The 23,459-nt window shown below is 54.6% G+C and overlaps 4 protein-coding genes and 1 long non-coding RNA gene across 7 annotated transcripts; 3 read left to right on the top strand and 2 right to left on the bottom strand.

Annotated features, from left to right (window-relative positions):
* Window positions 1-283: 283 nt before the first annotated feature.
* On the bottom strand, window positions 284-1,247 carry LOC120319172. The gene is made up of 3 exons (XR_005559693.1): window positions 1,206-1,247; window positions 655-891; window positions 284-305 (listed from the first exon to the last, which is right to left on the bottom strand). It is a non-coding gene; the product is annotated as an uncharacterized LOC120319172 (long non-coding RNA).
* Window positions 1,248-5,628: 4,381 nt separating this feature from the next.
* Window positions 5,629-9,331, top strand: LOC120318955 (arylacetamide deacetylase-like 3). The gene is made up of 4 exons (XM_039367161.1): window positions 5,629-5,777; window positions 5,974-6,287; window positions 7,610-7,673; window positions 8,127-9,331. The coding sequence occupies exons 1-4, from the start codon at window positions 5,716-5,718 to the stop codon at window positions 8,905-8,907; spliced, it is 1,221 nt and encodes a 406-aa protein (XP_039223095.1). The 5' UTR covers window positions 5,629-5,715; the 3' UTR covers window positions 8,908-9,331.
* Window positions 9,332-11,413: 2,082 nt separating this feature from the next.
* Window positions 11,414-13,872, top strand: CUNH1orf158 (chromosome unknown C1orf158 homolog). 2 transcript variants are annotated; one of them, XM_039367164.1, is made up of 4 exons: window positions 11,414-11,595; window positions 11,726-11,839; window positions 12,517-12,694; window positions 13,271-13,872. In XM_039367164.1, exons 1-4 carry the CDS (start codon window positions 11,485-11,487, stop codon window positions 13,474-13,476), a joined length of 609 nt encoding a protein of 202 aa, XP_039223098.1. In that variant the 5' UTR covers window positions 11,414-11,484; the 3' UTR covers window positions 13,477-13,872. The 2 variants fall into 2 exon arrangements, with proteins under 2 accessions (XP_039223098.1, XP_039223099.1); XM_039367165.1 differs by lacking the exon at window positions 11,726-11,839.
* A 194-nt stretch (window positions 13,873-14,066) lies between these two features.
* Window positions 14,067-17,055, bottom strand: LRRC38 (leucine rich repeat containing 38). The gene is made up of 2 exons (XM_039367163.1): window positions 16,254-17,055; window positions 14,067-14,677 (listed from the first exon to the last, which is right to left on the bottom strand). Exons 1-2 carry the CDS (start codon window positions 16,861-16,863, stop codon window positions 14,433-14,435), a joined length of 855 nt encoding a protein of 284 aa, XP_039223097.1. The 5' UTR covers window positions 16,864-17,055; the 3' UTR covers window positions 14,067-14,432.
* A 775-nt stretch (window positions 17,056-17,830) lies between these two features.
* PDPN (podoplanin) lies at window positions 17,831-23,226 on the top strand. Of its 2 annotated transcripts, none has more exons than XM_039367167.1 (5): window positions 17,831-18,099; window positions 19,141-19,250; window positions 19,803-19,887; window positions 21,952-22,057; window positions 23,044-23,226. In XM_039367167.1, exons 1-5 carry the CDS (start codon window positions 18,030-18,032, stop codon window positions 23,048-23,050), a joined length of 378 nt encoding a protein of 125 aa, XP_039223101.1. In that variant the 5' UTR covers window positions 17,831-18,029; the 3' UTR covers window positions 23,051-23,226. The 2 variants fall into 2 exon arrangements, with proteins under 2 accessions (XP_039223101.1, XP_039223100.1); XM_039367166.1 differs by having other exon boundaries at window positions 17,832-18,099; window positions 21,952-22,063.
* The last annotated feature ends 233 nt before the right edge of the window (window positions 23,227-23,459 follow it).

The following is a 23,459-nucleotide window of genomic DNA, read 5'->3' as shown; positions in this document are numbered from 1 at the left end:
ACGATCTCCTTAAAGAAATAGCAGGGCAGGACAAACAAAACTATTCTTGAATAAAAACACCTGGATTTGCTTGAAGGGGGCGAGCGGGGTGCACTTTTAGGAGCAACCTCTTAAGGTGTAACACAGGGAAGCGCGATACGACTGGTTCTTCTACACCCGGGACTCGGGCGCTGGGAAAACACCATTCAACGGCTGCCTTGCTTGGCAGCCTTCGAGGAGACCCCCGAGACGGGTCGGAACCCCCTTCCCGACCCGGACGCCAAAAGCCTGGAGCGTGTCCCGCCGGCCCCGCCTCTAAAAAGGAGCTAAAAAGAAGCCGCGGCTGAGCTCGCGTAAACGACCCCGAAGTGTGTTATGAAAACAAGCTAACTTCGTCTCTACGTTCCCAATTTAGCCCCTATAGCTGAAAGGGAAAGAGCGCAAAGAGACCAGGTCTCGCAACCTCCGGCGCCGCCGCCGCCACCGGTTCTCGGTCGCATTTTTACAGACACCGGCGGCGAAAGGCCAGGAACGGCCAGGCGGACATCTTAGGGGAGAGGACCAAACGAGTGGCCGGGGAGGAGGCGGGGGAGGGTGGGGATCCCTCGCTAACTAGGTAACAGAGAAAGCCGGTATTTTTCTGGAATCAGAAAATGCGGGGATGGCTCGGCTCACCTGAGGCAGTAGCAGGCTTCCTTTTTTTCCTTCCCGAGGCCTCGCCGGTAGACGTGCGCTCCGTCCACGTAGTGCAGAAAAGAGCACGGGAAAAAGCAGGGAACCGTGCTGCCAACGGACAGGAAGCTGGGGACGAATTCGGCGGACGGACAGGAACTCGGCCGTACTGGGAACGTCGTCGTCGGTGGTCATGCTACGGGACGGAAAACTGTGCCCTCCTGTGGTCAAAAACGGGTACTGCGGTCGCCGAAAGAAATAAAGCTTTTAAATGGGATTTTAAGGCTATTTATTTTCCCCCCGTCTTTATTAGTAACCTCTTGTTAATATTAATAGGGCGACGAGAGGCCCTTTTGCCATTTTCGAAGGTTTATTTCTTTCGGTGGCTGCTATACCCGGCTTGGCTACGGGAGGGCACTGTTTTCCCTCCCTTAGCGATAGCGGCATTGAGGCCGTGGAAAAGGCCTACGGTGGCCTCGATGGTAAATACTATGGGACGGGTATTGCGGCCGCCGAGGGAAATAAGCCTTTTGAATGGGGTTTTCAAGGCTTACCTCGTGGAGTCCGCCCTGCCCAGAAGGTCCCCGGAAAAAAAGGAAGTGGAAGGATGATTAAGAAGGACGGACCGGACGTCGGCCATATTGGGAAGGTCGCAATTCAAAGCCCCTGGAGGACGGCGAAATTGAGCGGACAGGAAGTCGGACATATTGAGGAGGTCTACCCGAAAGGAAGTAAGGGGGGAACATTGAGAACGAAGGGACGGAAGTCGTTTACCGCAGCACCTGGGGGACGGCCGACGCCGACGGACAGGAAGCCCGCCGTCCAGAGAGGGCCTCTCGCCGATTAATCGTCAAGAACCAGCCGGCCGACATGCGCAGAAGGCCGAGGGAAGCGGCCCGTCCCTTTCGGAGGAGCATAGAGTGGCGACCCTTTGGCTGACGCTCTGCGCTTTGGGGCTTAGCTTCTCGGTGTCCCGATCCTGGGCAAGTGGCCTACGACGGCCTCCCTGTTAATGCTATGGGACGGGAAACACTGCCCTCCTGTGGTCAAAAACGGGTACTGCTGCCGCCCAAAGAAATAAATGCTTTTTAATAGCATTTGAAGCTTATTCTTCTCTATTTTTATTCTTAATGCCTTATTATTAATATTAACGTGGCGACGGGGGGCCCGGTCGGTGCGACACGGGCGCAGAAGAAATCCTGGTTCCAATCTTAAACCGAATTAAGGCCTATCGTGGCTTATTCGTATTAATAAGGTTTTAATAATCAAGAATAATCATCTTAAAGAGGTTTATTTATTTTTCTGGCCGCAGTATCTGATTTGACCAGTTTTCCGTGCCTTAGCAGGGCTGGCTCAGGAATTCTGGGAGTTGAAGTCCACCAGTCATCAAAGAGGCAGATTAAGGCAGATTAAGGTGATCCACAAGGCAGACAAAGTGTCTCCTGGTGTTGATGTCGCACTCGGATGTGCTGGATTGTCGGCTTTTCTTTCTCGGGGTTCTTGTCCGTGTTCCCCAAACACATTTTGTTTCTGCAAATGCATGTTGGTGCGCCTGGGGGAGGGGAACCCCTCTTCCTCCTCCTCTTCCCCCCCCCCCACTGGGAATTTTCAGTTGGGATTTCAGCAACTCCTGGCCTCCAGAGGTCCCCAACCTTTTGGGCACTAGAGACCGGTTCTGGGGACAGAGGTTTTCCCATGGACCGGAGAGTGCGTGGTTTTGTATGCTGCTTGCATCCTACGGATGAGGCTTTGCTTGTTTGTGCAGACCGGTTGCTGGCATGCCGCAGCCCAGTACTGGTCCACGGACCGGGGGTTGGAGACCCCTGCCCCAGAGCTGACGGAAGAGCCTCCTCCTTCTTATGTAGAAATAATGGGCTGCATTCCTGTATAGGTTGGGAGGAAAATCCTGAATATTTCGAAAGTGCTTTGTGTGCAGCTCTAGTAATAATACTACACAAGTCTCCCCTTGAGTCTGTGACCTGAGAGAGAGAGAGAGGGAGGCCATGTCCCGTTCTATCCCCCAAAGGCTCAATTTTGCCCTGAGAAGCTGGTGATCTGAGCCACAGCCAGCCCCAAGTCTTGTTTTCACTTGACTGTTAAGGAGCCTCTGTGCCTTTGTCTGCAAAGTAGATAATCCATCTGATTTCGGTATTGACCCTCCATGTGTAGAGTCGCCTTCCTCCAACGGCAAATTGGCCTGATATTCCAGTTGCTTCTTCACTTCCCATCACCACTCCTCTATGACCAAAAGGAGATCTCCCTCCCCCCTCTCTCTCTGTCTCTCTCTTGGATTTGCCTTGGATTTGAACCAAAATCATCCTGTTGCTTTAGAGGTTATCAGAACACACAGCGCATTCGTTTACGTTTTACAACCTGCCTGAGGGATGAAACTGCACAATCCAAGGTGATGCAAAAGAAAGCAGGAAAACTGCACAGCAGATTCACGGTTGCCCTGCTGAGGATTTCACAATCCATCAGTTGCAGCAGGCAGAAAAAAATAGTGCCAAACCCACAAGCCCTTTGAGTCCTGGAGGGCTCTCGCCATAATGGTCAGCAAGATCAAGAGGCAGAAAACTATACCGGGAGTTTCCAGAATGGTCCTTAGCACTCCTGCGATACACACACACAGGATCTTGGAAGACAGCCAGAGATCCCCTCGAGTACAACGGACACCGTCACAGGCAGGCTTGGTTGGGTTTCAACCTGGCCCTTTCCTCCTTCTCAAGTGATCTCCTCTGAAACCATGCAGAAACGGAGCCCCCTCTCCTCCGCCCCCTTTCTCAGCACCAGGCCAACGTCACATGGCAACAGCTACACCCAGGTGCAAAACCTATCATGCCTCGGACAATAAGGACAGGATTAAGAGCACGAAACAATTTTACCTGGGCTTTTGACTTTGGGGTGACTTTTGACACCCAACCTGAATATCCCCGTGGCTGCCAGGCACTCGCTTACCGAGCTAATGGATCTCTCCATTGCCTCGAGGGAAGGTCTCTCTCTCCCCACAGCCCCTCCTCACCTTTGGCCCTACCTGCCTGCCACACCTTTCCCAGAAAACTCTCTGCCCTTCCACGGGGGGGGGGAGGGTTCTAGGCAGAGTGGATGCACAACAGATTAAATTCCCTGGCAAAATTAGGTCAGTGGATTCTGAAGGAGGCTTAAATATTTCATTACAGAGATTAAGGATGTGATTGCTAGTCGAAGACAATGAGAGCAGGATATGAATCCTGCAGCCTTTAACTCAGCACCTGATCTTTCAGGCAGCAATAAACAGTCAGGCAGATCCACGTGCCTATGCTGGACTGGGGCAACGTGGCAGGAGGGCCCAGAACGCAGGCACACTTGCCCAGTTCAGATCAAACCCTAAAGAGATACACAACAGTCCCTCAGCTCACAGCCATTCATTTAACAAGGCTGATTTGGAGTCGTGACAGCCTCGGAAAAAGTGACTTACAACCTGTACTCTTACTTATGACCGTCACGCTTCCCCCACAGATACGAGATCACCAGCTGGCAGGGAGGCCTGAATATGGCGATTACACGGCCGTGGAGCATCCAGGGCTCAGATGAGAGCACCTGGCTGGGGGGGGGGGCGCTGGGACGGCTAGAATCTCAGAGATCAGTCATAAGTACCACCCGTTCGCATCATCCTAACCTCAAATGGCCACTGAATGGGTGTTGTTAAGTGAGGGCTGCCTGTACAGTTTTTGGGGACATGGATAGTGTCATTCACACAGCTTTCCTTCAACCCGGCACTAGACAGCAACCCTCAAAGCTTGAAACTATGATTCAGCAAAGCCCAGAAAATATTGTGAGTGTTGGCCTTTCCTCACCGGGCATCCCAGAGGCAACTGTCAAGTTGCATTTTACCATCTTGCCCCCCACTCCCCCGTGTGACTTTGACCTTTCCCCCCCAAAATGGAACGGCCTCAGTCTGACTCAGATCAAGACATGGAAAAGACTCTGAGGACCTGCTGAAAGAGACGGAGTACTGAGCTCTTTCACGATGTGGCTAACGCAGAGAATTAAGGGTGGGGGGGAAACAAAATTACTAATTCCCTCCTGCTTTTATTAAGATACCCCTATTTAGACTAAAGTTATGGAGGTAGAGACATTACTTTTCATTCTGCCCCCCCTTCCCCCCTGCCCCCCCCTGCTGTTGAGTTGCTTCACTGGAGGATTTGCCTGGATGGGGCCCTCCACCCCTACAAATGCCTGCAAACACCCATCCTGCAAGGGAGGCAGCCAATCGCCCCCGGGATCTCCTAGACAGGAGAGCCCTCTGGTGGATAGAGGAGGCATTGCAAGCTGCTGGAAGAAGCCAGTATTGCGAATAGGGGCCTCTGCCTGCCCGCCTTCGGCCACTGAGCCCTGGGCAGATTGCTGCCAAGAAGAGGGCAGTGGGTGGCCGCCAATTGGGGCAACTAAGCTCTTTCCCCTGCAGGCCAGCGTGAATTCCCGTGGAACAGGTGCATCCTTCCTTCACCAGATTGATCCTTGATGGGGGAAGATTTCAAGGAGCTCCTGTAGTGGCTTAAGGAACACCAGCACAAATACGGCACCTGTCCAGAGTCACATCCTTGCCAGTGGTCATTTCCAATGAGCTTCCTTTGGGAATATCTTTGAAACACGGATGATGGTCCCTAATTGGGTAATGACCAGTCTCAGAGAGCGTGTTACATTTTGTGGTTCTGACAAGGCTCGGCAGAAACAAACACAGCACTGCCTTATCAATCTACTCCTATCTACCCACTTTACTGGAACATGATATTATCATAATCAAGATTGTTTGATCTGCTAATGACATCCGATTGCTCACTGCTTCTGAATCTTGTCCACAAGGCAGCCTGTGTGTGACAGGGATGACAAAATGGGAACCAAGCATTGTCCTCTGCTGTCTTCTACGAGGGTTGGGACTTTTGTTCCAGTCTGGAGCCACGCAGGGCACTTCACATTGTTTGTGGGGAGGATGTTCATGGCTCATGGCCAAAACATTCTCCAGTCATAAGACTCTTTTCAACATAGCATAACTGCATCAGCAAGACTTGATGGGAAAGGAGGGAGATGATGCATCGATCATTTTTAAAATCTGCAGAACGTTGGGGTTCAACCCTCATAGTAACCAGGTGGGATTTTGGTGCCCTGCTGGGAAGATGAGGGTCCAAAGGGAAGCTTGTAGAGTCCCTGCACAAAGGGTTCTACCTGGACACCTGGCCCTCTTTCCAGCTTCATTTCCTACGTGGATAGCCTGCTATAGAAAACGAGGATGGACCCAGTGCTGCCTCCCATCACATCTTCCTCTCTGCCTTGTCCTTCCTGTAGGTGTTTCCATAATGGGCGGGGAAGAGAAGATAAACCTCCCTTTATCAATCCTGGGCCATCTATTTTTTCATGGATCAGCTATTCAGCCGCCACAGACAGCTTGGCAGAGCAGGAGAAGAACCTGTCCCAGGCGAGGTGCAATGTTGTCCTACGGGAAGCGCCTGGCCTGCCTTCTGGTCGGAGGCGCCATCTACCCAGCCGTCTTTCTGCTGTCAGCCCTTATCCAATACAGAGGAACTGTGTTTCCTCCTGGGATCGATCAACCCCTGAAAGCCCGCATCTATCAGACGATATTCATCACAGGGTTAATTTTGGTAAGGTTTTCCTTCATTCCTTTTTTCATGAACTGGGACAGAAGAATTGTATTGATTTATCCTTTTCTTTAAAAATTAGAATTGGCCCAAATTCATGGACACCTCCATCAGTGGAAGAGAAATGGTTTTTTGGCTTCTTGGGATGGAAACTGTGAAACTGACTGGTCCACCCTCTCTTCAGATTAGGAGACGTGATGGAGAAGGGTTTCCCTCTGTAAAAGGCAATATCCCCCCACCTGAAGCCCTCCAGCTGGGTGAGATGTCAGGTCCCGTCACTTCCAGTAAGCTCCCTTCAATACGACAGGGGAACCTCTGGCTTATGGATATTACTCCAATTTGTAAAGCTTAACACCCTGCTCTATCTACTCTGCCAGAGCCATAACTCACTGCAATTTGGGCAATTCCGGTATGTGTTGAAGGTAGAGCAACAGGATGCAAACTTTTCCTCGCATCCACGTACAAAATGCAGAGCCTGGGTGGGCACACCGCGATGCCAGTTGTTTCATTCTGAAGGACCGTCTGCTTGCTGTGGGTACCATGCTGGTGTAGGAATTCTCACTCTTTGGGCCAAAGATTAAGATAATCTCCCAAAATTAAATTCTCCTCTTCTGTGCTTTGGCCAACAGGGAATTGTTTTAGAGGAACTGGATTTGTGCAGCGTCCCTGATTTATTACGGTTTTGGACTAATGGAGTACCTCCGTGCAGGGATCCGTCCCTTGTGATTCAGAGCCAGAAATTTGATGGGGTGCCAGTGAGGATCTATTCGTCCAGAGCAGCGCCATCTTCAAAAAGAAAAGCTGTGCTTTTCTTCCATGGAGGGGGAGGCATTTGTGGAAGTGTCGGTAAGGCCACAGAGACATATTCCAAGCCAACCTTGGAGAGCTAAGCCAACAAGGTTAGGCCATCTCAGGCCAATATTAGCTGGAACCCTAAAAATATCCAAGGTAATGGAGAAACCCATTCTGGATGGTTGGCTACCAAAACAACATGGAGATGTTCATGAAGCCACCTGGCATTCCACTCAATGACTCTCCCTCTTTGTTTCCCTCTCTCTCTCCCTGTCTCTCTCTCTCTCTGTGTTTCTGTCTCTCTCTCTCTCTCTCTCTCTCTCACACACACACACACACACACACCCACACACACACACAGAAAAAAATGAGGAAGAGTTTGCCCTCTGAAAAAGTATCCCAGAAGCAAGCAGGGGAGCTGAGCAGTGACGGCTGGCCTTCAGCAAACCTCCCTCCCAGGCTTCAGGTAAGGAAAGAAAATAGTTTGCAGGAATGAGCTCTCAGCCAGCGCAACTCTCTGCTGCTCATTTCAGATTCCTACGAAAGAGTCCTGCGCCATGTGGCCAAAGAGGGCGATGCTACGGTGGTAGCCGTTGGGTGAGTGTTGCCCTCCATGCCTCTCTCACCTGCAGCACTGGGGGGGGGGGTTTGTCCAAAGTTATGGTCCAGGTGGAGAGTCTTGCACAAAGACAAGCAAAGGAGATGCATTGGCCCACCCGGCCGCTCTCCGCTCTCCACAACACACACGCACCCGGGCTGGGTCAGGGCTCACAGAATCAAGCTTTCCCCAGCTGGAAAGGGTCCTTGGGGTCGAGCTGAAAGGGGGGAGGGGAAGGGAGTGAGGGCCAGGAAGTGGTCTTAGGGGGAAGGGCCAGACTTCCCAAGTGAGGAAAGGAGAAGCTCCAGATGGAGCTGCCTTGATCCTGTTTGGCAGAAGATTGATTGTACGTGTTAACATATTTTTTTAAAGAAAGTTTTTCAAAAGAAAGCAAGGACTGAATTCATCAATGTACCAAGAATCCATAATAAATCATTTTCTGCTCCTTTTAGGTATGGACTTGCGCCAGAGAATCTTTATCCAAGCCAGTACATTGAATGTCTGAAGGCTGTTGTCTACCTCATGAAACATTTGGAAGATTATGGTGTGGACAGTTCCCGTATTATCATTTCTGGAGACAGTTGCGGGGCTAATTTTGCCACGCGCATTTGCCAGTTACTGGTGGATCGCAGAGACCTTCCCAAGGTCCACGCCCAAGTACTGATCTATCCAGGTCTTCAGGGCCTGGACTTCTCTTTGCCATCCTATCAGCAGAACTGCAGAAGTCCACTCATGTGGAAAAAACTGATCGCCTACCTTTGCTGCCGCTACTTGAACAAGTCAACTTCCTTTGTAAATGAAATTCTGAAGAGCAGCCATGTCCCCAAGGCCACGCAACTGAAGTACCAGAAGTGGCTGAATGCCAACAACATCCCTGAACAGTTCAAAGTTAGGGGCTATAGAGAACAAGACCACACTTTGTCTAGTTTTAACCCTCAGTTCCACAAAGAAATGAAAGAGATGCTCTCTGAGACCTTTTCCCCCTTGTTGGCTGAGGATGCCGTCGTCTGCAAGCTCCCTCAGACCTTCCTTTTGACCTGCGAGTTTGATGTCCTTCGAGATGACGGGCTGCTGTACATGAAGCGGCTGATAGACAACGGTGTGCCGGTAACCTGGAGCCATGTAGAGAACGGCATGCATGGAATAATGCCCCTTTTTGGCTATGGCATCCTGTCCTTTCCTTCAGCAAAAAGGATTGTCCACGATGTCACTGATTTTATCAGACGCTTGTAAGCCTAAAATGAAACCAAGAGACGGACCTCATCTTTTCATCTTATTCCTGAAATGCAGAGAATTAGGCGTCCCAGACCTGTGCTCCCCTTTGGAAAAACTGCTTGAGTGCTGGTCAGTGAACCCTGAACCCGGGTCCTTTCTACTGGAATGCAGCTCTGAAGATCAAAGAGGCTCAGAAGAACTGAAGAAGATGGTCATCCAGCTGCTTCTCAAGCCAGATGTCCTCAATAGTGACAGACGTTGTGCCAATGATCACCACCACCTCCCTGATCTGAAGTGTGTGTGTGTGTGTGTGTGTGTGTGTGTGTGTGTGTGTGTGTATGTGCACACACTCCAGGGAGGGACAGAGAAGGATTGTGCCTGGAAAGGCAGGACCTTCACACCTTGGTCCTTCGACTACTCCTGAGAAAAGAAGTGCAAGAAGACCAACTCCTCCCATGAGCAATTTCAGAATCAGAATCAAAGAATCTCCTCTCTGGGTGGGTGGGTGGGTGGGTGGAATCTGAATTCACTCCTTTCGGTGGAACCCCGAGGCCCAGTCCCCCAGCGGCAAAAAATGCCTCTTCGATTCAGTCAGAAAATTCCCATCCTCAGGAGATGGGGGGGAGGGGGGGCGGTGTCTTCAGAGAGGATGTGCGGAAAGCTCCCCTCCAAAGAAACCCGCAGGGCAAAGTGGCCTCTCGCCTCCAGTCCCCCTCCCCATGCTGGGCCAAGGGAGGTTGAGCTAGGGGACCATCCCAGATGATTGAGGCAGGGCTCCGGAAGGCCACGTTGTGCAGCTGCAGAAATGCGAGAGGCCTCGCTCTGACTTCTCAGCCGGGAGCCTTGTAATTACGCTGATCAGGGCACGGCCTCTCTGAGACCTCGCGGAGGTAAACAATCAGCTCCCCGGGGATCCTTTGGTGTCTCCTGGGAAGGTGCTCAGTTCGACCCACCCCGAGGAAAGGGCTCCTCTGATCAGCAGTGCCCCTTTTCCCTTCACCCTCTCCTCGCTTGGCTCCCCTGCCCACCAAAAAGGCACATCAAAGCCCAGCATCTGAGGTGCCAAGTCTTGATAGCACCAATGTTCGGATCACGGACACTTCAGGAAAGGATGGAGGCAAACTGCATTGTTTTCACAACCAGGATAGCAGCTCGCCTGTTCAAAGGGCTGTATGGCTGGGGAAGCCAACCTCCCTGGACCTCGGGTCTGAAGGCTGACCAAATGCCAGCAGGGCAGCCAAGGCTGTTACGGACGCTCCTGCTCTGCTCTTGGCCTGGGCCGGTTATGATGACCTGCCCCAGATAGAGATTCCTCTGGGGCCTGTGCAGCTCTCCCGCCTCCTTCACTGGGGTCCCTCTGCACTGGAGTTGAAAACACCCCCTTTCCTCCCATTTATGCTGGTGCTTGTTGGATGAACTCTCTTGCGTTAGGGCTCACTGAGGCCCACTCCCTTCTTTGCATCAAAGTTCAGCAGAGCCTTGCAAATGTTAGATTATGATGTCTTTTGCTTTCCATGCTTGCTCCAAGGAGCTCTAGTGGGAATGGAAGCCAAGAGGCAGAAAGAAACATTGCAGCCTGGGACAAGCTGGTTCTGACTCAAATTCTTGAAACCTTAAAAGCTTGTCTTTCTGGAAAGCCTTCTCTGGTTTAATAAAAGTATAGCCTTATTTTGTATCCTTCTGCCCTCTTCTCTTCTTGTTCTTCCCCTTCAAGGTGGCTGGAAAATCACCTGACAGAGCAAAGCAAACACCGAAACGCTTTTATCAGTGCTTGTCTGCTCTGTTTGTTCCCTCGCGAAGGAACTAAACCAGGAACTCGAGGTCCTTCACTTGATCTGAAAGGATGAATGTCCCTCAGAGACTCCAAGGAGGGTTTTCCTTCCGCCTTTCGGCTCCGGTGCATTCAGACCAGGCCCAGCTGCTCATTCTTGTGGCACTCCCTAATGCCAAAGGCGCCCACATACTTCATCCTAGATCGCAATCGTCACATGTGCAGGCAAAGCTCCAAGGAAAGCGATGCTTTGGCTAAGATACTTGGCCAAAAGCACAGCCTTCATTTCCATAATTCCGATAAACCCTGATCATTCTGACAGAGTGAAAATGATGGGAGGGGTTTTGGCAGCCATGCCTTCCTCTTTGCACTGCACAGATCCTCGGCGAGGGGCCGAGCAGGACAGGAGGCGTGGTCCGAGGGTGCTCCGCCCCGACCGCGAAGCCCGAGGCCGAGTGCTACGGTGGCAGCGGCAGTGCTTCCTCCCTCGGTCTGCGGCCGGCGCCCTGATGGCTTCCCGCAGGCGCTGCTGGCGCTGGCGGGCGTGGTGGGGCTATGGGAAGACCCAGGAGAGGGACACAAAAGGGAGCCTCTGAAGGTCCATCTAGATGCCTCTCCAGGACAGAAACAGCATCCGGCCCCATAACCCTGGACCCCATAGAACAAGCCCAGGGATTGCATCGCAACGGAATCTCCCATTGCCGCGTGTCACAAGGGTAACCAAGGCAATGGGCAACAATGGAGAACCTGAGATGAAGGAATGCCACAAAGGCCCAACTCTCCGCTCAGAGAGGAGCCCCTAGACGGAGAAAGAGGGGGAAATCATGATTAACCTATGCAGAGATGTCCAGGAATGCACCCTCCCAAGCTGGAAGGTGGAGCCAAAGTACTCGACCAAAGTGCTGATTGGAAACTGGGGAGAGGAGAGGAGGAGGGTAAGAAAATCGGGGGGGGGGTCAAGGCAGTTGGCACAGGAAATCGGAATCTGTGGGTTCCCAGAGGGGGAGCCCAGCATGGCCGATCTCAGCTTGTTCCTATGATGTCTGCTTATCTGGGTTATTTTAGTTTGTTCGTGATAATGAGGGGACCGGTCAAAGCACCTTCCAACAAGATTTTGTTCCTTTCCCCACTGGGACCCCGGATCGAACCGTGATGCGGAGGCTTATGAAGCGGCTGGAAGTGAGTGACGGGAGTCCTGATCACAAGCCTGGTGCCCCCTCTGCTCCCACGGGGCCTTTTAGTTCCACCTCCCGGCTGGACTGGGAAGGCTTTGCGATTCCAGCCAGGGTTGAGAGGGAGAGCCCTGGTTCCTGCCCCCTCTTTCACACTGAGCCCCATATGGGCTGCTCTCACGCCTTGCACTTGACAGTGGCAGAGAAGAGACTCGTTTCCTGGGTGTGCACGATACACTAAGCCAGACACTAACCTGAGGGGCTGAACTACACACCAAGAAAACCCAACAAAAACCAATCAGGTTTAAAGCAAACCAAACTCAGCAGGCAACACAAAAGCTACTCTTACGTTTAGTCCCGAGTGCCCCCCCCCTGCAGACCAGCCTCTGGATGCTTTTCCCTCCCAAGCTCCCTGCCTCTGAGCAGGGGCTTTGTAGTCCCCTCACAGCCCCCAGAGCCGCCCTGGCTCCGTTCAGGCAGGCCATGAAATTTTGGCCACATGCCTTTCCCAAACAGTCACCAAGGTCTGACTCAGCATTCTGCCCTCCCCAGCCCAGTTCCACCAGTCTCAGTTCACCTCATCAGCCTAGCCAGCCCACCCACCCCCGGGCGTGAGGGGAGGGGCACTTGCAGCCTGCTCCTCCGTCAGGCCCCCATCTTAAAATGCCACTCGTTGCCTTTTAGGGCCTGCCAAGGAAGTATATCTTGACCCACTGTGAAGAGGCCAGGCATCAGCACCTGGTCTCGCAGTACGACGACCAATACAACAGACACGGCCACAACCCCCAGCTGCCTCCACTCCGCAAATGGCACAGGCACAAACTGGCATGGACGCCAGAGAAATCAGACTATCCCCTCGTTGGTAGGTCCCGGGAGGACGGAGGGCAGTGAAGGGTGGAGTGGTGGGCTCCCGAGCCAGAAGGCTGGGCAGGGGTTTCAAGGAACACCTGTGGAATCTGTAAGACCATCAGGTGGACTAGCCGGCTGCGATGGGACAAGTAGGAATTAAAGCAGGTCTCCAGAGCGGGTGGAAGGGGGGGCATCCAGATCCTTGCTGGGTAGAGTCAGGGCTACCAGATCTGGATGAAACAGTCTCTGCCTACAAACACGATTGACACTGCGGCTATCCAATGGGTGCTAGCAGTCTGACATGGTAGTTCTGGAGATGGTCACATCAGCCCCCCACTTGAAGCACCGAAAGACTGCCCCCTCGTCCCGAGGGCCCCCACCAGCATGCAGGAGGAAAGACCCACCTGCCTTGGTGCATCCTCAGTGGTCTTAAGCTTCACTGCCTCAGCTCCTCTACCGCTGCTCAGATCCCTGGTCTAACAATTATTTGGGAACAGTTACGGCCCCTCCTCCCCCTCTCCCATTTCACCTTCCCTTACCCCTCACCTTTTCCCTTTCGTTTTGCTTCCCCTCCTTCCCTCCTCCTCAGAGCCCCCAACCAACTATGGGCTTGTGGAGCACCTGATGAAAGCCTGGCATCGCAAAGAGACGGAAGTGGCCCAGACCGTCTACCACAGCTCCTACCCCAAGCCTCCCGCCTCGGCCTACGCCCCTCGCCAGCGGCCAGACACCAGGCGCATCCTGGAGCAGAGCCGCCAGCAGTGGCTGCCCAGAAGCCTGGATGCTCCTGCCTGAGAGAAGGGCGGGAGCCTCGCAGGGCGGCTCCTCCAGCCAAGCGGACGGGGGCATTCTTCTCTGAGAGGAAGGTGCAGGGGAAGCACCGGCGGCCACGGGCTTCTTGCGGAGATAAAAGGGAGCTGGATTTACGTGAGGGAACGGGAGCCATAAACCACAAATCAAAACCTTGTTGCATCAGCACAGCTTTCCCACAAGCCACCCGGTTAAGAGGAGGATACGAGGAGGAGGAGGAGTTCAAAGAACGGCCGGCATCCGTTCAGGATTTAATGCTTTCCTAGCTCAACCACAATTCCAGGGACATAGAAAATGGAGTAAAGTTTGCACGGATTTCCGCTGAGAAGGGCTTCAGAGAACCTTGTGGTCACTTGTGGCTTTGAGCTCCCTCTCACTCCCCTTCCCCCCCCCCGCCAAATAAAGCCGCTGGGGGCACCCAGGAGACGTGATTGTCCTCTTTCCAGAGGGGAGGGGGCACAGCACTTGGATTAGGACAGAAAGGGAGGACTGCCCCATGTGAGAGCAGGATGCTGGGAATACTTTCCATGGGGGGGGGGGAAACAGGGCAGGGAAAAATAAATAGGTGGAACAAAGACTCCCCCCAACCCCTGGAATCTGACTTGAGTGCCCTCCTCACATACCTAGTTAATAATCACAACATCGCACCAGTTGCGGTCACTTTTACACCAAAAGATCACAGGACGCAACTTTGCACAGGTGTGACACGTACTGGATTGGTCACCATCGTGATGCTACATTTGGGGGGGGGGGGGCGGAGGAAAATTTTAGCTTCCGGGTGAAATGCTCTTTTGGAGTCTGAGCTGCCAGCGTTCGCCCTCAACCTCGCCACGACTTGACCCAGCTTTCCTCAACGGGGCTCTTCGGCCTCAGCTAGGGGGCTGAGCTGCCCTTTGCCTCCTTTGAACAAGGCAGGCGGGTGCAGGGACAGGGAAGGGCGCTCAGCCTTCCTCCTCTTCCTCGTTGCCTTTGCTGGGCGCGCATCGCTGGAAACAGTTCACCAGCAGCGCCAGAACAAAGCTAGAGACGATGGCTGCGACGGAGACGGCCGCCCCGGAGAAGACGATGATCAGGAGGTCCGCCAGGGACAGCCTGAACTTGCAGTCCCGGAAACTGGCTTCCGTGAGGTCGCTGAGCGGCACAGAGCTCTCCTCCGTGGGGAGGGAGCATCGGATCTCACCCAGACCTGCAGCACAGCAGGAGGCAGAGAGGGAGGGGGCAAGAGGGGCACAGAGTAAGGTGGTTTTACTCTTAGGAGTAGCATTCACAGCTCCCCTGCCCAAAATACCGCTCAGCTGAGCCCAAAAACACTGGATAAAAACACTCTTTGTCTTTCTCAAATTATTCAGCACTGCAGTCCAGTTCTCTGAGCTTCTGGCAAATGCTGAGATGCAGATGAAGCAACCCGACAAAAGGAATCCCTACTTAGGCCTGATCTCCTGGGGTGGGGGGGAAGGGGGCAGCTGTGAGATTTGATGGGCATTTGCCAGAGGAGTCTCCAGGGAAGCCCTTTTTCTTCTACAAGGCCTTGCCCCCTTCTCTCTTAGCAGAGTCAGCACTAGGGCCCTAGAAGGTTGTCATGGGAGCATTAGTGATTGTGGCTTTTCCCATCTGGTTCAGCCCAAGGCTGCCTAGACAGACTCACAACCCTGTGCAATTGTGCTACCTGGCAGGAGAGCAGCAGTGGCTCCCTGGGTTCCAGTCTGCCAGCTGCAATCCTCACCACTGGGGTGTGTGTGTGTGTGTGTGTGTGTGTGTGTGTGTGTAGAAGAGACAGGAGGGGAGAAGGAAGTCCCCCGCAAAGTGGCTGCCTGAGCCAGATTGCTGCACTTTCCGTTCTGCCTGGCATCCGGCTGGCACTCAGCTCCACAGAACTGCCCGTCCAGAGGAACTGATCAACAGCCACCACCCCCCCACATACACACATGCCAAATACGTTGGCAGCCTTTGATAGCAGGGAGATGGAGGCAAGGCCAAGGAAACCCATTGGCCAGCTTGACCGGCCACTCCGGCCAGTGAGCAGAGCAGGCAGATCCCTGGGGGGGGGCACTGGCTTCAGGAATGCTGAAAGGAGGCCCCCTCAAGGCCAGGGCCCTTTTGCTCTGGAAACCTGCCTGAGGAAATGTAGAGGATGGCAGAGTCCAGTTGATGCTGGAAAGCCCTGGGCCGGAGGGAGTCTCGGCTCACCCACTGGCCCAGGAGGGCCCAATTCAGACCCTGCGCCCAGGGCGCTCTTACGCACACACGCATGTGCAAGCTGTTTCTCGGATTGGATGGGATCAGCTTCTACCTCCCAGGGGAGACCCCATTCCTATCAAGACCCCCACATGCAGGAGGGCCCCTCCCAGCAATCCATCTGCTGGAAAGCAGCTACAAAAGCCCCCCAACCCACCTAGAGGGCCTGACCTGCCCCAACCAGAGACCCATTTTGAAGGCAGCTCAGCCCCCCCCCCCCAGGGCCTCCCTTCTCTTCTCCGGCTCATCCCACCTGGCTGGGCCCTCCTTTCCACAGGGGCTTCTCAGGGAGATGCTGTGATTTGGGACCACCCAAGGAAAAGGGCAGGGTGCCAGGAGCCGCCCTCTCTGAGCTGGGCAGCCTTATAAATCCAGAAATGAGCAAACACAGAGAGACTCCCCCAGGCCAAGGGGTGGGACCTACAGCGCAGGGAGAGAGAGAGAGAGAGAGAGAGAGAGAGAGCAGGAGGTGGGGAGAAGAGAGGCAGGGAGGGCCTGGGGAGGAGGGAGGGAGGGGGCGGAGTTACCTTGGGGCAGCCGGAAGGCGTTCTCTTGCAGCCAGCTGAAAAGGCCGGCAAAGTCGCAGTCACACAGCCAGGGGTTGCCGTCCAGGCGCAGGGCCCGGAGGTTGGGCAGGCCGGACAGGGCCGCCACGCTCAGCCTCTGCAGGCGGTTGTGGTTCAGCTCCAGCACCTGGAGATGCTCTAGGTTGGCGAAAGCCACCTCGTCCACCTCGGCCAGGCGGTTATTCCCCAGGCAGAGCTTGACCAGCCGCTCTGCTGACCGGAAGAGGCCAGCACCCAGCTGGCTCAAGTTGTTGTAGCTCAGATCTAAGTAGACCAGCTTGCTGGAGCTGCTGAAGGTCCCGTCCGGCAGGGCAGTGATGGCATTGTTCCTGAGCTCCAGGTAGACCAGGTCGCCATGGAAGATGAAGAAGTCCTCCGGGACCCTCTGGATGCTGTTGTTGCCCATCAGGAGCTTCCGTACGTCCAGGGGGAATGGGGTGGGCATGCCGGGCAGCCCCCGGCCCCGGCAGTCGACCGTGTGAGAGTCCGGGCAGCTGCAGGTGGCCGGGCAAGGGTGCCCCAAGGAGAAGGCCAGGCAGAGCAAGACCAAGGGCGGCACGCCTGGCAGCATCCTGGCAGCTCAGCGAGGCCGCGGGAGAGCTGTCACCACCGGCAGAGAAGCCGTCGGCATCTCGGCAGGGTGGCAGCCCCGGTGTTGGCGTGTGAGGCAGCCGAGCAGAGTGTGGTTGGAAGCGTGTGGTCGAGACAGCAGATCACGTATCCTGGATCAGATAGCAGCCGCTCAAGAGGAGGCGGGAAGGCAGCCTGTGCAAGGGGGGGAGGGGGGGAGAGCCCAGGGGAAGAGGGAGGGAGGGAGAAGGGGGCTCGCTGTGCCAGGAGCAGGGTGGCTACCACCCAGGAAGGCCCTGGGTTCAAGAAATAAAAGGAAGTGCATTTCACGCTGGGGCCAGACTGGCAAAGGCAATCTTTATACTCCCTTTGTCTGAATTCGCACAACAGAGGTAAACCTTAAACACAGGTCAGCCAAGGGCTGTGTTTACACGACAAGCAAGTACACTACACCATGGTGGTTTCAAGGAAGCCAGCTGGATGAAACAGGAGCCAAGATAATGGCTGAGGATCCCGCATCGCACCAAGTCTCCATCCATTCAGCCCTGTTTTAGCCCAGTTGAAGAACATGCGGTGGGAAGGCGGCCTTCGTGCCGAGTGGGCAATCACTGGGGGTCCCTAAGCAGAGGAGCGTCCCCCAGATGGCCATGTTTCCCTCCATTCCGGAACCCTTGTCTCTCGCCAGAAAGAGGGAACTCCCCCAAAGCTGCTGCAAAGAGGTTGCTCTGGGGCTGCTTTTTATCCACAGAAAACCCTCAGCAGTCCTGCCTGGGAGGGAGGGAGTGAGGGAGGGTTCTCCTTTCACCACCTCCTCTGCTTGCCTCATCTTCATGCCTGCCTCATCACAGAGGATCTTCTGAAATTCCTGTAACATTAAACCTGAGAGGTGGGGAGGGCACAGGCAGGGCCCGCCCCTTGGGATCCCCTGAACCCCACCCAGTCTCAGGGCAAGGGGTAAGGCAGATCCCTTCTCGGCTGTGTCCATCACTTGGTCAAGCCCGCCAGGAGAGCAGAAGAGCGGTAGCTGCAGCCTTCCCGGGGACGGTCAAACCCAAAACTTTGGCCAGACCAGTAAGCCAGTGGGGGAACTAGATTAACCAGGGCTGGGCTTCTGCTGGGCCGGACAGGGGGCGATTTCTCTGCTTCTTTTGGAACAAGAATTCAAAAATGACCATTAAAATACGGCTCCTCATTTTCCTCGTGGCCGGAGTGACCATCTGCCTCTTTGCCAAGGAAGGTAAGCATGGTGCAAGGTGCAGTTCTCAGTATTTTTGGCAAAATGTGTGTATATTTTAGTTCACCCTCCTGGAACGCTCAGGGCTGCTATAGAATCAATTCATAAATGCAACTTTTGAAAGTATAAAGAAGCCAAAACGGAATAACGCCCTGGAGTTTTCGTCAGTGGAACAGTTGCAGGCAGAAGTTTCGTTTTGTGACCGCCCCCTCAGGGCTCCCGTCAAGCGAGGCTGGGAAAGGAGGGAATGTGCTTGGTCAGTTCCTGGCAATGTGGAGGGCAGTGAGTAATCCACCTCCACGCCTGCTTTCCACAGAAAAAGAATCAGGCTTGCAACAGAAAGGAAGCTGCAGCACATCAGCCGAGGTCCTCCGGGATCCAGCTGGGAAATGTTGCAAGCAAATTGCTCAGGGTGGGGCGCTGTGGGGGGCTGGAGGTGGCGGTGCCTAATGGGTCCGAAAGTTCTCCCAATCCCCCAGAGGAAAGCTTCCCCACCAAGCCTGGGGCTCCTCTGAACGCAGTGGCCAAACCACGGCTGGGGCTGAGGGGGGCTGCCTGTCCTGCACCTTTACCGGGAACCAGGCTCCAGAACAGCTGAACAAGGGCAGAAAATGATGTAATATCAAACTGCCAATTAGCTACTTGTTAAAATGCAAAGCCCGTCAAAAAAAGTAGCCGGTTCCTTCCAGGTCTTCCCTCAGAAATGCCCACTCCCCCAAAAGGCAGGCAGGCTAGCCCGGCCCATTCCTCCCCCCTCCTGCTGCAAACAACAGCCAGGAAGGAGGCGAGAGCCAAAGCGGGAAGGGGGGCGGCCGTCAGGGCTGGCCCCCCTTCAGAAACGATGGGAAGGGCATGCCTGCACATTGGGCTCATGATAGCCCTAAAGCCCCCCCTGTTCCCCCCCCCACTCACAGCTGCACTAGGGAGGAAAATCACACAGTGAGGAGGGACCCACGACCCCTTCATGCCCCGGGGCACAAAGGTCTGCATATCTGTCCCGCTGTCCACCACCCATCCTGGCTACTGCTCTTGTCTCCTCTTCAGCAAGGACAGCTCCAGCAGAGGAGGAGGAGGAGGAGGAGGAGGAGGAGGAACCGGGCAAGGCGCCTCTGGGAGCCAGCGAGGGCCCAGACTACTCCGAAGTGCCCACTCTGGTGAGTGCCCCCCCCCGGCACAGCCTGGGCCTGTTCGCTCACTTGGCAGTGGTGGCGGCGGCAATGGGCGAGGTGGGCGCAGACTCCCATGGGGCTTCCGCACTTGCAGAGCAAGACCCTCCCTCCCCTCCTGGCTCTTTGTGGGGGTTCCTTAGGGACCCCAGCCCTCTCTCCAGACAAAGGGCCAGCTGTGCACCCTGGGGTGGCGTTGCGGTCGGTCAAGGCGCCACCTCGGGCCACTTGGTGGAAGGCCGCCCATCTGTTTAGCTTCAAGTGCCCAGAAAAAAGGGCCGTGGGACCTTTTTTCATGCTAAAGGCGGTTGCACCATCCCCCTGGCCTATGTGGGGAAAGTCCAGGCACTGGGCGACACCAAGATCCCCACACCTGCCACTGGTGTCCATCCCGGGGGAAGGCTGATTCACGACTGCTGCTCTGGATAATTTCAATCTGCTGCAACTGTCTTGATTTGGGCAGGCCATAAAAGAAACAAGCCCAGCAGGCCACCCCCCCCCTCCGGTGGGGCTGCAGTAACAGACAGCTGTCTCTTCCAGGCACTGATGACCACAGACAGCGTCTCGTCTTCCAGCGACCTTGGGGAGAACGCTACGGACACAGAGCTGCCTGAAACCTCGGAGGGTATGGTATGGGTCTCCATGTGGGGCCATTGTGGGGATTTGTAAGCATGAAAACATTATTTTTCTTAAAAAACACACAAAACACCAGCTGTCACCCGTGTCAGCCTCTCTTGCTGATGCTCTGTGAAATCCTGTTGACAAGCCGACCTGGGTTAAGGGTTACATAATGAACAGGCCAGATCAGGTAACACCCAGATTAGCCGGCCTTCCTCCGTGCCCTCCTTCGGGCAAGCTGGCCCCATGCCAGCCCTGGCACCCAGGTCAAAAGGCCTACAGAAAACAGGTTGTGGTCATGCGCTTGAATCTCAAGGAGTGAGGTCAGAGACGATCAAGTTGCTTTCTTGGATTACCGCAATCCTTACGTGAACCTGCTGCCCCCATAAGCAGCACTGCTGCTGCTGCTCCTCCTCCTCCTCCCCCAACAAGGGGGGCTGTTGATTACAGAGGGAGCAGCCCACAGAGCAAGGCAGCCCCCCCCCCCCCGGCAGCCATCGAAAGAAAGTTGGAGCAACCCCACTTCATAAGCAAGCATCCTGAATTGTTTTAGGATGGATTGTCTGGCTCTGAATTTGAGAGGAAAGTGGGAAGAGCTGGCCTTGGTTATTTATTTAAATTGATTAAAGTTGTATTTTTGCATTTTTTAAGAACTTAGGCAAAGAAGGAAGGGTGTGGATCTTAATAAAATACTGATCTATCAGCCAGCTGGACTTTCCAGACTCAGCTGATTTTTTTTTAGAGGTCAGCCAAAGGGCCATGTCTGCTCTCCTCCTCCTCCTCCTCCGCTGAAGAGGGGCACTCTGGAGAGGACCCTGTTCGGACCCCTCTGGTCAAAAGGGAAAGCCCCCCCCTTCTCTGACGCTCCAGAGGGCCCCACAGAGCAAAAGAGCCAGGGCACCATTTCCTCCTCCGTTCCCAGATTCCCCCTGTCAGGAAAGGCCCCGAGGGGATGGTTTTTGGGCTCCTAAGGGATGGGAAGGGAGCGGAGGCAGGCAGTCTCAGGGCCTGGGAGCCCCTACCCAAAAGCCCCGCTCACTGGCCCACGCGTCACACTGCGGAACTCGTGGGAGGGGGTAAGTAAGGAAAGGTTAGGGAGAGATCCCCCACAGAACAGGGCCCCCCAGCAAATTCAGGCTTTTTAAAACTCTTGGCATGCGAAAGACGAACTGCAGCAAATGGATCAGAAGGCAACACGGGCAAACATGCCACTCTGCCAGCCACAAGCAATAGACTCTCAGCATTGCCCCTACACCCGCCCCCCCCCGAGCTTAGCAGGCTCATTAGCCTGTGACACCCAGAGCGCAAAGGGAGAGGAACAGTCCAGTGCCAAGCAAGCCGTCGGCAGGGACACAGGTGGAGAGGGGACAACAACAACAGAACGGCACTGATGGTGGCCTGCTGAGTTCACACGAATGGGTGCCGTCCCTTGCTGACCTTTCAGACATCCAGACTCAGCAAGCTAACCGTGATGCTTACTGTATTAAGTAAACCGAATTAACTCAACTACGGACTGCAGGAGGACAGGCAGGCACCTAAGCAGCAAGACCCCCAAGCCAGCCCATGCAGCTTCTTCCTTCTGGGCGAACTCCAGCGCAGTGTTGCCCACACAGGCAGAAAGTCCCTGTCCTCCTTCAGAAAAAGCCCCCCCCCTTCCGCCCCCATTAACATTCCCACAGGAACCTTTAAAAAGCAGCAGAGGCAGCAGCTTACCTTGTGGCCTGCCAGGTGACGGGGACGGGCGTAGAAAAAGAGTCTCTTTCCCTGATCTGGGCAGGGCTGCCCATTGTGCTGCCTCCCCCCCTCCAGAGGGGCCCCGGGAGCACCGAATCCTGACACCAGCCGTACGTCTTAGCCAGGGGTTGCCGAGTGCCAGCTCCCACTCTACCCCGAACCTGGCTGGCAGAGGACGATGAGATCCACCCTCCGCCATGGGCTGCTGCGCCCTCTCTTCTGGGCGGGAGTTGTACTCAACCCACGAGTCTTACTTCTGAGTAGACCCGGCCTCGGCCTGTACCGTAGGCACACTTCTTCCTGGGGACACTGCTCGTCTCTCTGCTTTCCCCCTCAGACCACCTGGAAACGGTCACCCTGGTTGGCATCATCCTTGGCACCATTGCAGCTATCGGAGTGGCCACAGGGATCGTGATTGTCGTCGCCAAGAAAATGTCGGGCAGGTACTCGTAAGTACTCGGCTGGGCAGGGATCGGGCGGCCGAAGGTCCCCTGGCTCAGCTCTGGAGGCAGGGGAGGGGGAGTGTTCGTCTGAGAAGCAGTTTGGATGATTTCAATGTAAATGTCTCCGTGGGGTGGAAGGCCCAGCTTCTGCCCTCCTTCTCAGGGGTCCCCGTGGCTCTCCTTCCTTCTCAGTCCCCTCAGCCACCTGGGATGAAAACAAGCAGCAACGTGTGCTAGTTTTGTAAGCAGAAATCTCCTCTCTGAAACCCTGGACTCTCTTTCCCCCCATTTATCTTCCCCTTGCAAAGGGGGGCGAAGGCGACTTGGATTTCCTGGGCTGCCATTTGCGAGCCCCACTCCTGCAAGCCACAAGAGGGGCTGGCAGCGGGGTTTCCATGAGCCAACACCTGGGGGGGGAGAGGACTTTCCTTGGGGCGAGAAAGAGCCGAGTTCAGGTCAAGAACTGCAGAACTGAGTGAGGCAGCCAGAAGGTAAAACTCCACCCCTCTCTGTACATCGACCAGCAGATGCAAATCCATTCAGCTTTCTCAAGAAACTGGCTAAGTTCTCAGCTGCCCCCCTCCCAAAGGCTGCCTGCTGGAATAGTGGAAAACCGCCAAAGTTTGCACTGGAATTCAGCCCTGATGACACTAAATCGCATGTGCTAAAAAACCCCCAGTCTTTAGAAGGTTGATTTGAATTGTGGCTTCAAAATCAGAAAGGGAGAAAGGCCTTGAAGGAGGGGGCATTTGCTCAGGGGAGGGAAACCAGGGGTCTGGCGTTCCTCTGGTTCATCTGTGAGGCAGAGGCCACTCTTAGCCACATCAGCTCAGCACGGGACTTTGGGCCGGTCCTTTCCGCCCAGCCAGACCTACCTCGCAGGGCTGTCACAGGAAAAAGAGGAAGGACAAAGTGCTGTATGGGTAATCCTGAGCTCCTGAAAGTAAAACTCTTCCCATTCTTTTCTTCCCTTCTTTTTTCTCCAGGCCCTAAACCTCGCTGAGGAGGGGGAATCCTGCCCTCCTAAAGCCACTTTCTGATTTCAGGGGGAAACGGTGTCACCATCTGGCAGCCTTGGACCTGCTACGCTCTGGGCTTTGATTCAAATGACAAAGAGAAATGTTTCCTGTTATCTCCCACTCTGTTCAAAAACATATTTTTGAAGGCTCTGGTGTGTTCTTCCCACTCGTGTTTCCTCACTCTATTTCCTCATCTGGGAGGGAGACGCCGGTCCCTCCCCTCCCCGAGGATGCAGCTGTCAGCTTTCTTCCTTCCTGTCCTGGTTTGGCTTTGGACTACATTCCTCTCCTCCAGGTCAATGTGAATTCCTCCAGAATGTCATAAATGCAGAACTGCATCCTAAGTGCCGCCTAGTTGGTGGGGATGCAGGATGCACAACGCT

Source organism: Crotalus tigris, unplaced genomic scaffold (assembly GCF_016545835.1).
Source record: "Crotalus tigris isolate CLP2741 ecotype Arizona unplaced genomic scaffold, ASM1654583v1 scf7180000020588.15403103151:6194809, whole genome shotgun sequence".
NCBI lineage: Eukaryota > Metazoa > Chordata > Lepidosauria > Squamata > Viperidae > Crotalus > Crotalus tigris.
The sequence above is the reverse complement of the archived record's forward strand: the minus strand, read 5'-3'. Positions and strand labels throughout refer to the sequence as shown.